This window comes from Polypterus senegalus, chromosome 17 (genome assembly GCF_016835505.1).
Source record: "Polypterus senegalus isolate Bchr_013 chromosome 17, ASM1683550v1, whole genome shotgun sequence".
NCBI lineage: Eukaryota > Metazoa > Chordata > Cladistia > Polypteriformes > Polypteridae > Polypterus > Polypterus senegalus.
In genome coordinates, this window is record NC_053170.1 from 48842024 (window position 1) to 48854993 (window position 12970).

General features: G+C 38.7%; 1 protein-coding gene across 3 annotated transcripts in view; it reads left to right on the forward strand.

Moving 5' to 3' along the window:
- rcan3 (regulator of calcineurin 3) overlaps nucleotides 1-12970 on the forward strand; it is a 110886-nt gene that overhangs the window by 23625 nt on the left and 74291 nt on the right. Inside the window, exon 1 of one of the 3 annotated variants that reach the window (XM_039739706.1) lies at nucleotides 12265-12443. The exons of 1 other annotated variant lie outside the window; for it this stretch is intronic. In XM_039739706.1, coding sequence (XP_039595640.1) covers nucleotides 12382-12443 — 62 coding nt within the window. In that variant the 5' untranslated portion in view covers nucleotides 12265-12381. Of the gene's footprint in view, nucleotides 1-12264; nucleotides 12444-12739; nucleotides 12867-12970 lie in introns of those variants that run through there. One more of the 3 variants, XM_039739705.1, reaches the window with a different exon arrangement.

Here is a 12970-nt window from a genome sequence, read left to right on the forward strand (position 1 = left end):
GTATTGATGTAATATCTCTGTTGAGGTGCCCAAATTTATGCACCTGTCTAATTGTGTTATGATGCATATTGCATATTTTCTGTTAATCCAATAAACTTAATGTCACTGCTGAAATGCTACTGTTTCCATAAGACATGTCATATATTAAAAGGAAGTTGATACTTTGAAAGCTCATATAATGATAAAGAAAAATCCAAAGAATTAAGAGGGGTTCCCAAACTTTTTCATATGACTGTATTCAGTTACACCAAGCCAGTATGAAATTGCCAGTTAGCTTAACATCTATGGTTTTTGTGATTTGGAAGAATTACCCACATAGATAAGGAGAAAGTACAAACTCACTCTCCGCAATCTGAACCCAGAACTGTGGAGATGTCAGACACAATTCCTAGAGACAAGCCAAAAGTATTACACATATTGTATATACAATTAAAACATAAAATAAAGAGTAAAATAAAACAGTGGTGATTACTTATTATATTGATGCTGAGGAAATGAATCCATCCATCCATCCATTTTTCAACCCGCTGAATCCGAACACAGTCAGTCTACATTAATACGTTAACTTATTTTAATTGATCTCCATGTCCATTTGCTTGCAACTTATTCATATTTTCTACAAGAATACTTTCTCATACGTACATTAACAAATCCAAACTAGGGACAGTGATATTGACCAAAACACTTTAGCCAGGAAAGGACATTTTTGCCATTATCAACTTAATCACATAATGACAGACTTACAAAAAAATACTTGGCAGCACCTTTGGTAAACAAAAGCAAATGAGATTCCAAAATCATGGTCAGCAAGTGTAGCAGAAACTAAACCACTAGAAGCATTGAGTAAAGGAAGCCCCGACTCAAGTTAAAGACCTAACAGTAGGTGATTAACGTCCTTTAAAACTGACCGGATTTGGCAATTTAGTTAGTACAAGAACTAGTAAGGAACAAAAGTAGGATGGAAAATTAACATGGAGCTAAAGCCAGAGAAGAATAAATTCCACAGGATGGGGGGGAACTTCCATATGGTCATGGAACTTGGCTGTATAGCTCTAATTCAGCATTTCTCTTTTTCTTGCATATTCTTTAACAGTCGTGCATGAGCTCATGGCCTCCAGAGGCATACTTACTGAAGACTCTGCTGGATTATTGGAAAGAAGGTCTGTGTGAAGTTTCAGCACTGCAGGGGCCCCTGGAGCTCTTCCAGATTTAGATTATGGGATTGATTTCCTTGTAGACATTTGTACACCAGAGGGATCATCAGTCGGATGGCACATTGGCGTTAGCGTATTTTCACTGGCTCACTATCTTAACAGTAAGGAATGCTGTCTGTTAGCAATGTACTTTAAGATGTGATTTACCAGACAGAATACAAATGAACATTTAAAGGCCTTGTCTGCGGTTCTACTGTGAATTAACTGGTAAAATTGTTTCACAGAAAATAGAAGAAACAATTGGTTAGTCATCTCTTTATATACCACCTTTTAGACAAATCTCGAAGCATTCTATAAACTTGCCAACACTGCATGGGGAAAACTAGAATTCTCTGAGTTAATTTCAAGTAAACAGGACATGTTGTGACAACAGATAAAACCATACTGGAAAGCTGATCAAAGTAAGAGTGCATGCTTCCCTAGGAGAACCAAGTAAGCTAATAAATATTACTTTATACACTCCTTCTCTTCACAATGTGGCAGCATCTGTACATGGCAGAACTTTAGATGTCTTTGGCATGTAGGAAGCGACATGCGAAATCTGCATAGATGAATGGCCAGGCTGGGATGTAAACCTAGACTCTTGGACCTGTGAGGCTACAGTGAAAAGGTGCCATGCCACCATGTCCCTCACTTTCAATCTATGAATTCTGAAATACTGTATAGTGACTTTTGTTCTATATAGCAATCTGTGAAGACTATAATCATTTTAGTACGTTTCAAAAATGTATAGTGCCTTTCAGTAGTTGGGACTTGCCAAAGCAGGGTTACAATTACTGATAGGCAGGTCTTCTTCATTGCCAAAAGAAAGAAGTCATATAGAGAACCTTTGGAGGAGTCAAAATTTTTGTTTGATCTCATTTGTCACCTAAGTTGATATAGAATCAACAAAGCAAATAAATGAGGGTGGGTGGAAGACATCAATTGTTGAGGATCATTTTGAAATAAAGAACAATTAATGCAACGTATGCAAGTAAACTTAAGTTGCCATGAACACAAGATGCTAGATGAAACACTGAGGTCTGGATCTTTGATGTTATTGACATTTCTGGAATTTTTTGTCTTTTTTTTAAGTTTTGTTTGTCATGTTTATTTTATTCAGTTGAGTATATTCTAACTGATTTTAAATTTAAAACACTGATTAAGAAGCAACTTGATCAAGATATGAACTAACCCTGGATAGGAAGTCAGTTCATCACGGTATAGGGACAAAAAACAACCAAGCTCTGTATCTTAATAGTTCAAGGCAAGAATTTATTGTAAAGAAGAAGCCTAGGAAGACAACAGGCACATTTCAGAAACAAATCACCCCAATCAGAACAGGGCATCTGCTAATCTACAGGGTGGTCCAGATCTAATTATGCAGATCCAGATCGTCTGGATGACTTTGATTTATGCGGGGACGATTCCAATTCATCGCGAAGAAGATTCTTCATGTCGTCCGTCCTTCTCGATGATCCGGGATTTTTCAGGTGATTTTCTATGTAATAAACTTAAGTTGTAGAGTAAAGAAAATTGCATAATTAGATCTGGACCACCCTATATTAAGTCACCAACCAAAACAGTAAACTGATGACTCCAAATGTGTTGTGTGTGTATATATTCGTGCTTGTGTGAGTAGGCTCTGAATTATTGGCTCCTGTGTTACTCATTGTGTCTGGGACAGGATCATTTCCCTACAATCCAAAAGTTAACTGAACTAGTTTGAATGTGTTGTTATGTTGTTTTATTAAATAGGATGGAAGAGTGGCTTGATTATCAGTGCTGCCTCATAGCTCAAAGTCCTGGCTTTGAATCACAGTGCATTCACCACATTTGTGGAGCTTGCTTATGCTCTCTGTGTGTCTATGGGTTTTACTCTGTGTACTCTGGTTCTCCTCACACATCTCAAAGAAATGCTTATTCTGTTATTTTGTCCTTCTAAATTAGCAACCACAAGAGAGTATGAGTCTAAGTGTTAGTATGTCCAGCAGTCAACTGGCATGCTATTTGGGATCGGTTCCTTTCTGGCACCTGATGTTACTGGGATAGGCTAAGGCCCCTGTGAAGCTGAACAAGATTAAGTTGATTTGATTTTAGATCAATTGGTAATTTTTGTCTGTTTCTCAACTGTATGTGACCAATAAACTTTTCTACATTCCATGCTTATGACTCCAACTGAATGTAGTGGGTGGGCAATATGGTTTGCAGTTAATCCGTGGTTAAACGTGGAATTCGCCATATGTGCCACATTGTGTTAAGATGTTTACTGTATATGGTCCAGTTATGACTCGTGAATATGCTCATTTCAAAACTATCATCTGCTTTTAGTCTTCCTAGTCTGTGTTGTTGAGAACCCATATTATACAAATCTGCCAAAGCAGCAGTAGACACTCTGCCAAATGTTCCAACTGAATCCCCCAGCACATGAGCAACAGTGCAGAATAACCATTTTATGTAGACAGCAATATATTTTTTACTATTACAATACTGGTCAAAAGTTTTAGAACACCACAGTTTTTCCGGTTTTTCTTCAAATTTAATCAGATGAAATGCAATGAATGGCCTGAAGTGGTGAAAATGTGAGCAGCAAAATGCCAGAGGTTTAAATTTAAATTTTAGGTTAGCAAGAACTGAAAAAAATACATTTTAGAAGATTACAAATGGGCCTTCTTCAGGGAACAACTAATAGATTACAACCTACAGATGTTCTGCAGCACTTAAAGTAAATGAAGCCTTGCAAGTTGAAAACAATTTGCACAGGTGTCCCAACTTCTGTTGATTACTTAAAAACCCTCTGTGTGTCTTAAAGCAAAGTTGGGACAGACTGTGTTACTACACCCTCTACACCCTAAATTCCTTTGATAATGGCAAGGAAACAGCAATTAACAAATTAAATGAAACAGATCATTAATACCCTTAGAAGTGTACGCTTTTCATTTAGAGAAACTGCAAAAAAAAAATCAAAGTATCAGTGAGTATGGTGTCCTACACAATCCAAAGGCAATTGGAAACTGGAAGAAACTCTGATAGGAAGAGATCTGGCAGACCCAAAGTCACAACCCTATTAGAAGACAAGTTTGTGAGGGTCGCCAGCTTACATGATAGGCGCCTCACAGCACACCAGCTTCAAGCACAGCTTAAAAGTAGTCGAAAAGGCAGACAGAGGAGACTTTGAGCTGCAGGTTTGACAGTGCGAGTGGCAGTAAGACAGCCATTACTTAAAGGAAATGGCCTTGAAATACCGGCTGTAGAATACTGCAGACTGGTAGAAAGTCTCATGGACCGATGAATCAAAATTTGAAATCTTCGGTTCCTCACACAGAGTTTTTGTATGCCATTGAGTTGGTGAGAGAATGGTTCCTCAGTGTGTGACACGAACTGTCAAACACGAAGGAGGAAGTTTGATGGTCTGGGGGTCTTTTGCTAGAGGCAGATTGACTTGCACAGAGTGACTGGCATTCTGAATCAAAAGGGTTACCACAGTTTGGCTGTTATATCAGCAATCAAACATAATGAATAAAACTTTGTACGCTTAATGATTCCTTGACTTGTTTTTTTGTTTTTTTTTTTAATTTGCCATTGTTTATTTGTTCTATGCTAGTGTCATATTGTCCAAATAGCACTTCAGAAGGTGTAGTAACACAGTCTGTTCCAACTCTGCTTTAAGACAGATAGAAGGTTTTTAAGTAATCAACAGAAGTTGGGACACCTGTGCAAATTGTTTTCAATTTGCAAGGCTTCATTTACTTTAAGTGCTGCAGAACATCTGTAGGTTGTAATCTATTAGTTCTTCCCTGAAGAAGGCCCATTTGTAATATTCTGAAATTTCCTTTTTTTAAGTTTTTAATAATCTAAACTTTAAATCTTTGGCAGTTTACTGCTTACCTTTTCACCATTTTAGGTCATTCGGTGCATTTCAGCTGATTACATTTGAAGAAAAACTGGAAAAATTGAGGTGTTCTAAAATTTTGACCAATAGTATAATAGTAAAACAAAATGTTGCTTCCTACATAAAATGGTTATTCTGCAATGTTGCTCATGTGTCTGAGGATTCATTTGGAAAATTTGTCAGAGTGTTTTCTGCTAAATTGGTACATATCCACACAAACATAAACAGCTATTACTTCTTATTTTACACTTCTGTTTACAAGTTCAGAGTTGTAATACAATTGATTACATATACAGTATTTTTACAACTGGACTACAGGCAGATTAAGTGACTTGCTCAGGGTCACACAGTAAGTTGTAGGTGGGGACTGAACCAACAGACTTGAACTTTAAAGTCCACTGCTTTACCTTAGACTCTAGACCAGTTTTTCTCAACTAAGGAACAAAAAAAGTGTGAAAAACGTAGCTCTTAAAAGAATCACTGGTTACGCAGCATCCAAACCCAAGTCTGCATCCTTGGCTAAGCTTCAGTTTTACCTCTATATCTCACAGTGACCCTGCTACAGGACTTCACGCCTTTCCTTTCCCACCGACCTCATTCTCCTCTTCTGTGTCCACCCAAATTGAAGTCTCCCACTGCTCACATGGGGCCCAAAGTAAGAGCTCTCTCTTGCTTCTCACCTCCTTGAGTAGATCCATGCCAGTATTGTGATCCCAAGGAATAACGTGCCAAAGCTGGTCAGTTTTTTAAGAGGAGAGTGTCTTAACAGGCAAGTACTTTCTTTCTACAACCCCAACCTCCCTTCAGTTACATGAGCAGTCTGTGCAGCATCTCATTCTCTCTCTCAGGTCCGGTCCACCATCGTTACAATGTTGTTAGTTTTGGTAAATTTATGATCTAACATAATTTTTAGAACAGTTCTATAACTTGGCAGGATAAAGCAGAAGAATATAAAGCAAGTGACAAAGGCAAATTTTAACAATTATCACTAATAAGATAAACATCTAATTTTTAATTTTAATATAATTCTAGAGGAACACTGTTGTTTTGACAGAGATGACAATGTTTGGCTACCTTCATCCTTCCTTAAGTAATAAGTACAAGAATCGGCTCAATGGAGAAGCAAAACTGTTTAAAGTTATCAAAACTGGACCCCGACATAAAGACCCTCAGTACCATGAAACAGGCTCAACCTTCACATTGACTTGGAAACATTTGGAAGTTACATTATTTTGATAAATAAGTCAAATCCAAAGTCAAATGTACCTATATAATTTTTGTAAATTAAACACATATACGTTTTACACTTTCTTATTTTAAATTCATATCAAACTGAATGCAGCTTCAAGACAAATGCTAACATTTCTTAATGCAAAATTAGAACATTAGCACAGATAAAACATGGAGCAGCTGTTGGTATATCTCAACAATATCCAAAAATAATTTAAGCTAAACTCTAATTCAGGGTGTTCATAAGAAATGCATTGATTTTCTTCATGAGTCAGAAGTACATAATAAATATCAAATATTTTAAATATTACAACATGTGTTTCAATTTATATGTTTAAAGTGTAAATGTTCTCCATAGACTTCTATCAGGGGAATCAAAAATCCAAAATGACATCATTTTTGTAATCATTAACCTGAAGTACTGTGAAACTGTAGCCAAAGTGCTTATGTTTGAAATGTGTCATTTTTAAACTTCTGGGAGGTCTAGGACCACCAGTAAAGTATCAAATATGAAACATTAAGTTTTATGAAAAGGACTGGCTTTCACCCCCTACATCTTATTAGGGGGTTGATGTGAGATGTAAAACTTCATGCTGTCTGATCATTTTTGCTGAAGACACCTACTAGTTTACCGTTTGTCATAAGGGTGCATAACATACAGCTCACAAATGGGCTACAAAAGAGGGTTTTCAGGTCTAGAGGGACAAAATAGAGGGGAAACTCCAAAAAGCTTGTGGTCTTGTGGGGGTTTCTCGTACAGGTAAGTCAAAAGGCTCTGGTAAAAAATAAAAAAACGGAAGTGATTTCAAAGTATGTATAAGTAACCCTTCTAAACACAATAAAAATATTACATAGATAGGACAGGTAAAAAGCATTTTCAGTTTCTCATGAACACAAAAATGCACAATTGTATAGTCTTAAGAGCATACCTTTAGATGTTATAAATCTGCATATATAAAGTAGCTGCAAAAGTGCTGTCACTGATCGACTTAATGTAGTTTACTGAGCATACAGTCCTGGAATGTCTAAGTACTTTGCAGAAAGAGAAATTGCTCTACGTGTTGTAAAAAGTGAGAGTGCGCTGCTGAGCTGTTACTCTGTCCTTAGCGGATGAGAAAAACCTTTCTGCTTCAATGCTAAAACCAGGTATGCGTCAGTTTGTAATACTCCCAAAATACTTCACATTTGCCTTGCACAGCTTTCCTACTGTATAAGTCATGTCAAGTGCCTACTTCCCTTGGTGACTATAAATTTTGAAATGTGTCCAGATGCTTGCCTTTAGTGAAGAAGGGGCTGATATGAATGTAATTTTCTTCAATGCCGTCATAGTTCACACTAGCAGAGTTTCCTGTTATATTAGCCATGACCACCCAGTGCCCTCAATCACGTGTATCACAAGTTTATGTACGTCATCTCCAGAACAATGTGTGTGCGCACACAGTGGTTACATTTTTACATACCACAATTTAGAAAAGAGAAAATTGGGTCCATAAAATTTTAACATTCAGAAAAGATGTGCATTTAGATTTCTACATCAATTGATTTTTTTTCCTGCAGGTCCTAAATAAACTATCTGTAATCCATCCATCCATTATCCAACCCGGTATATCCTAACTACAGGGTCACGGGGGTCTGCTGGAGCCAATCCCAGCCAATACAGGGAGCAAGGCAAGAAACAAACCCTAGGCAGGGTGCCAGCCCACCACAGGGTGCACACACACACACACACACACACACCAAGCACACACTAGGGACAATTTAGGATCGCCAATGCACCTAACCTGCATGTCTTTGGACTGTGGGAGGAAACCCACGCAGACACAGGGGAGAACATGAAAACTCCATGCAGGGAGGACCCGGGAAACGAATCCAGGTCTCCTTACTGTAAGGCAGCAGTGCTACCCACTGTGCCACCGTGCCGCCACTATCTGTAAACCCTTGTTAAAATCCTCAGATGTAACATTTGGTGGGTAGGAGGGGTTAAAGTAACATCTCCCTTAGTCATGTCTAATATGAGTTAGGTATCTAACAGTTTAAAAACAAACAATTGTGGTAGTTTGGAACATTTCAATTCCTGGATGTAGTACACCAAGAAAAACGGTTGAGAACCCCTGCCCTTGACCACACTGCCCTCATCTTATTTTGTGTTCTAAGTGATAGCGCCTACTAGATTATTTTTGACATTTTTCTCCTTTTTTGTGTTATCTCTTTGTTTTTATTAGCTACGTATGAGCCTATTGAGTGTGGCCTGCAGAGGACGCACTGCCGCCCAGACCCGACACAGACAGATGCGGGACACAAGTTCAAGCCACAAACTATTTTTTATTTTTATTTTTTCCTCGTGGGAAACGTCTTCACCTGTTTCCCATAAGTCTAGCACAGTCCTCCCAAGCACCGCACAACCTACATTTCTCCTTCTTCTCTTTCTCTTTTTTTTTTTTTTTTTTACTCCTCCACTTTTTGCCTCCCTCCACCCGACTCTGGCTCCAGGAGTAGTGACTGCTGGCTCCTTTTATAAAAGTGCTCAAGGTGCTCGTTGTGGTGTGGCAGAAGAACTGCCCAGAAGGGCTCAGCAGCTGCTATAGCACCCCCTGGTGGTGCCCATGAATCCCAAAAGGGCTGTAACCAACTCGAATTCCCATGGAGCCCTGCGAGAGGCTGAGGCACCGCTGCCACTTTGCTCTCCGAGGGAGGTAATGCTCCCTCCCCAGGTCCTTCCATCTTGGAGGCGTCCCACCCACCCGTACGCCACATGACTTACAATTAGAATTATTAGTAAAATACGTTTCATTTAACCACAGCATAGTGGCACAATGCTGCTACTTCAAGAAAGTTGTTCAAATTAGTAAGTTAATTTAATATGTTTGTAGAGTGTCAAAGAAAATGTTATGAAACTTGAGGCAGGTATTGTAGTCAGTCCTCACTCTTTAAAGCGGACTTGGCTGCACTCTGTCAACCATTGATCTACTTGCTCCGTCAATCTTTGATGTTATGAGTTTTTATTGATCAAGTCATTTAATTGTCCTTCTCAAAGACACACACTCTGACTATACAAATAAACTCATTTTTTTACAGATTCAGGGCATATTTTGTAATTAAAGGGATACAACACCCAAATGCCATAGGATCTACATGCAGGACCTGGCACAAACTAACTTCAGCTGCGATATAAAAACCTGTGCTTATTTTCACAAAACTGGAAATCACACATTGGTAGTGTTTGAAGTTAATTAAAAGTCTTGGCATTCACTCGTCTAATTTAAGAGTGAAACTTGTTTCTCCTACAGGAGTGTTTTTTTTTTTTTGGTGGGGTCTCCCATTTAAATTGTGTGAGTGTAGACATGTGTGTGATGGACCGGGATTCTGCTTTGCACAGATACAGTCAGCATAGACTTTAGCTCCCTGTGATCTTAAACTGGATACGAATGTCCTATTGTAGTTAATTCCATCGAGGACTTTGACTCTGTCTTCAGTAAATTATGCTATGTAGTTTATGGAAGTTTGTTCACTGTGGATTGATTTATTTGCTGTTACCTTATATACTGTATGTATCCTTGTAGGAGTTTGCATGCAGCTCTCTGCAGAAATCATCATAATCAATGAGGCTTCCTCTCTCAAACAATATTATGGTGTATACTTCAATTATATTATAGCTGCAACTGATCTGTGATCATTGCCTTTCTAAAATGTCCCCGAGGCCTCGTACCAACCCACTTACGTAAATGGTATAAATGGTTTTCTTCTTTTTTTTTTCCTTCTTCATCTTCCAATATTGACTCAAGTGGAACATTTACAATAATCCAAAGTTGTCAACCCTGCTGCTGTCATTGCTTTTCAGTCGGCTTATTTATCAATGCCACATTTCTGTAGTGTGCTACCAGGTGTCACATCGGTTAATGCTGCTGTGTCACGACTCCAGGGGTTATTCATTAGGATTCCTATTTTGACAGTTGTTTGAGTGAGATTACACATTTTCTCAGTGCCAATGGGTTTTTTCTTTGGGTACTCCAGTTTCTTCTCATATCTTAAAGATGTACATACTAAATTAACTGTAAAGTGCGTCCAAGTGTACCCTGCAATGGACTGGACCCAGTCCAGGACTGACCTTTGCCCTGAATCCAGTGCTGTCAGGACAGACCACAGCTGCTATTAATAATGCATTGGAAAAAGTAGGTTTATAAAATGAATGGCTGAATGAACTCTGTTGCAGTTAAATGCATTACATGTTAATTTATTTTTAAATCTGCTGCCAGTGTGAAGAAAATAAATATAAAAGTTTATGCTCAAGTGCACCTCTCTTTTTTTCATTATTATGTTTGTACCTCTGCAGTGGGCTGGCGCCCTGCCTGGGGTTTGTTTCCTGCCTTGTGCCCGGTGTTGGCTGGGATTGGCTCCAGCAGACCCCCCTGACCCTGTAGTTAGGTTATAGCGGGTTGGATAATGGATGGATGGATGTTTGTACCTAACATGCATTTTGTACAGATTAATTAACAGTTTCTCAGACTGCAAGACTCCTGATCAGAATGTCTTCAAACTTTCCAGATGACTATTACGATTTAAAACTGATAACATACACATTTTATATTGTTGATTACATGCCGTTGTTGTCCGAGATCAGGCTAATAACATCATGACACATGTGAGGACAGTGGTGTGGAGTGTGAGAATACGTTTGACTGGCTCAGTGGGTTCATGGCTGCCATCTCCCTTTATACTACAGCTTTTGTTATTGGCTTGTTTAAAGTAGCTATAGAATGTCAGTGATTGAACTGCACATTCCACCGTCCTCCTCAGTCGCAGAGCATGGGGTTATTTGAAATTCACCTCACCTATTAGATACTTGACACAGTAGCCAGCATTTCTAATGTAAATGTGCCACAGTTTTACTTATCAAGTCAAAATTACATCCATTACCATTTCAATCTGAAGGCAGTCATAATGAAGTGGTATAAGAACCCTGAGTCAATTGCAAAGCAGAAGGACCTGTGTTCTCACAGGAACAGAACAGAAAAATTCTTCTATGGATACAATAACAAATTAACGTACACATGAATTAGATAGATTATCATATAACAGTATGTATACTGTATAAAGTCAGCCTGGTTAGATAAAAGGAAAGCAGAAGAGAAAATATGGAATATTTGGTAATGGTCAATGTTTTTTTTTTTTTTTTTTTACTATAAAGAGAATATGGGCATTTACTCTACATATAAATTTTAGAATTGAAAGACATACATATACAGACTCAGAGAGTTAGTTGTAGATTTGACATACTTCAAAGCTGCCCGATGCATGCTTTCATTCTTCCTTCATTGTTACTTACTTCCATCTTACTATATCTGTTTATGAATTCTCATAATCTGGAAAAGGGTTTCACAGAGCAGTTGTCTTTTCTGTCAGGACTGAATAAAAGAAAGAAACAAATCTTAGATCAGTAACAGGACACAGTCCTGCACATTCACCAACACGGTGAGCTGCTGCTCTGCCAGCTGTACAGTATGTGTCTGGACTGTGGGAGGCATATGGACCCTCAGGAATAAACGCATTTGTAAATGGAGAAAACACACCCATTCCACTCAGAAGGCAAACCACACAAGTATCAAACAGGGGTTTATTTGCTGTTTTTGTGTGTGCAAGTTATTTCAATAAATATTTCTGTTTTGAAACGCACTGAACTCTTGAAACTCATTATTTGTATGCAACCTATCCAAAATAAGGCACCCAAACCACCTTGTTCTGTTCATTCATCAACAACAAGTTGGTTTTCTACGTCTCTGCACTGATTTATTGTCCGCTATTTGGTCTGGACTCTGGAACTGTGTATACCACCATATTTAATCATAGCTTGAATACGTATTGATTTGCGTTCTTTAGTCAGAAACCGTGCGAATTTATTCCCCAAAGTGCCCTAATACTGGAAACAAATGCCACATATGCACGAGGAAGACGGCACCGCACAACCCTCGTTTATTCCCGAATTGCTGGTTGTGTCTGCATTATATCAGGCTTAAATGATCGTTTTAGAAATATGCGTCTCAGCAATGCTATGACTGAGGAGCAATAGGAATGGCCAGGAACGATCGATTCGCGTCTCTGATCGCAATCGCGACGAGCCGCAGAGTCCCAGGGTATGTGGTATTCACCTTGGCAATGATGTGAATTTCGTGTGTTATGCAACAGTAAACTAACACAAATTTGTCATTTATCTGATATGGGTTGCCTCTTGTAATAATTCACATTACGGGCTTAGTACGTGTACTATGAATCTGTAAATTTAGGAATGATTTAGAATGCATGAAAATAATTGTCAGATATATTGCAGTTCAGATAGGAAGTGGTGATGGTGGTCTGCTAGAAGCTATTTGTACTGTTCTGCATGCGCCGGACGACTGAGGCACAGAGCGGAGCAGCAGTCGGTTCGCAAGCATTGACGTCAAGCTTGGTCTTTAGGAGATGTGCTGCGCTGGCTGCGTGCTCCTCAGAGCGCTGGAGGAAGGAGCGGATAAGTCGTCTCATCGGCACTACTGCCAGTCCAGCAGGCATCTTCCTAGGTGACTAACAAAGGAAAAAATAAAAGCTGCTGCTTGTATCGGGACTTAAACAAAAATTAAAAGAAAAAAGAAGAACAAGGCTTTTTTTTTGTTTGTTTGTTTGT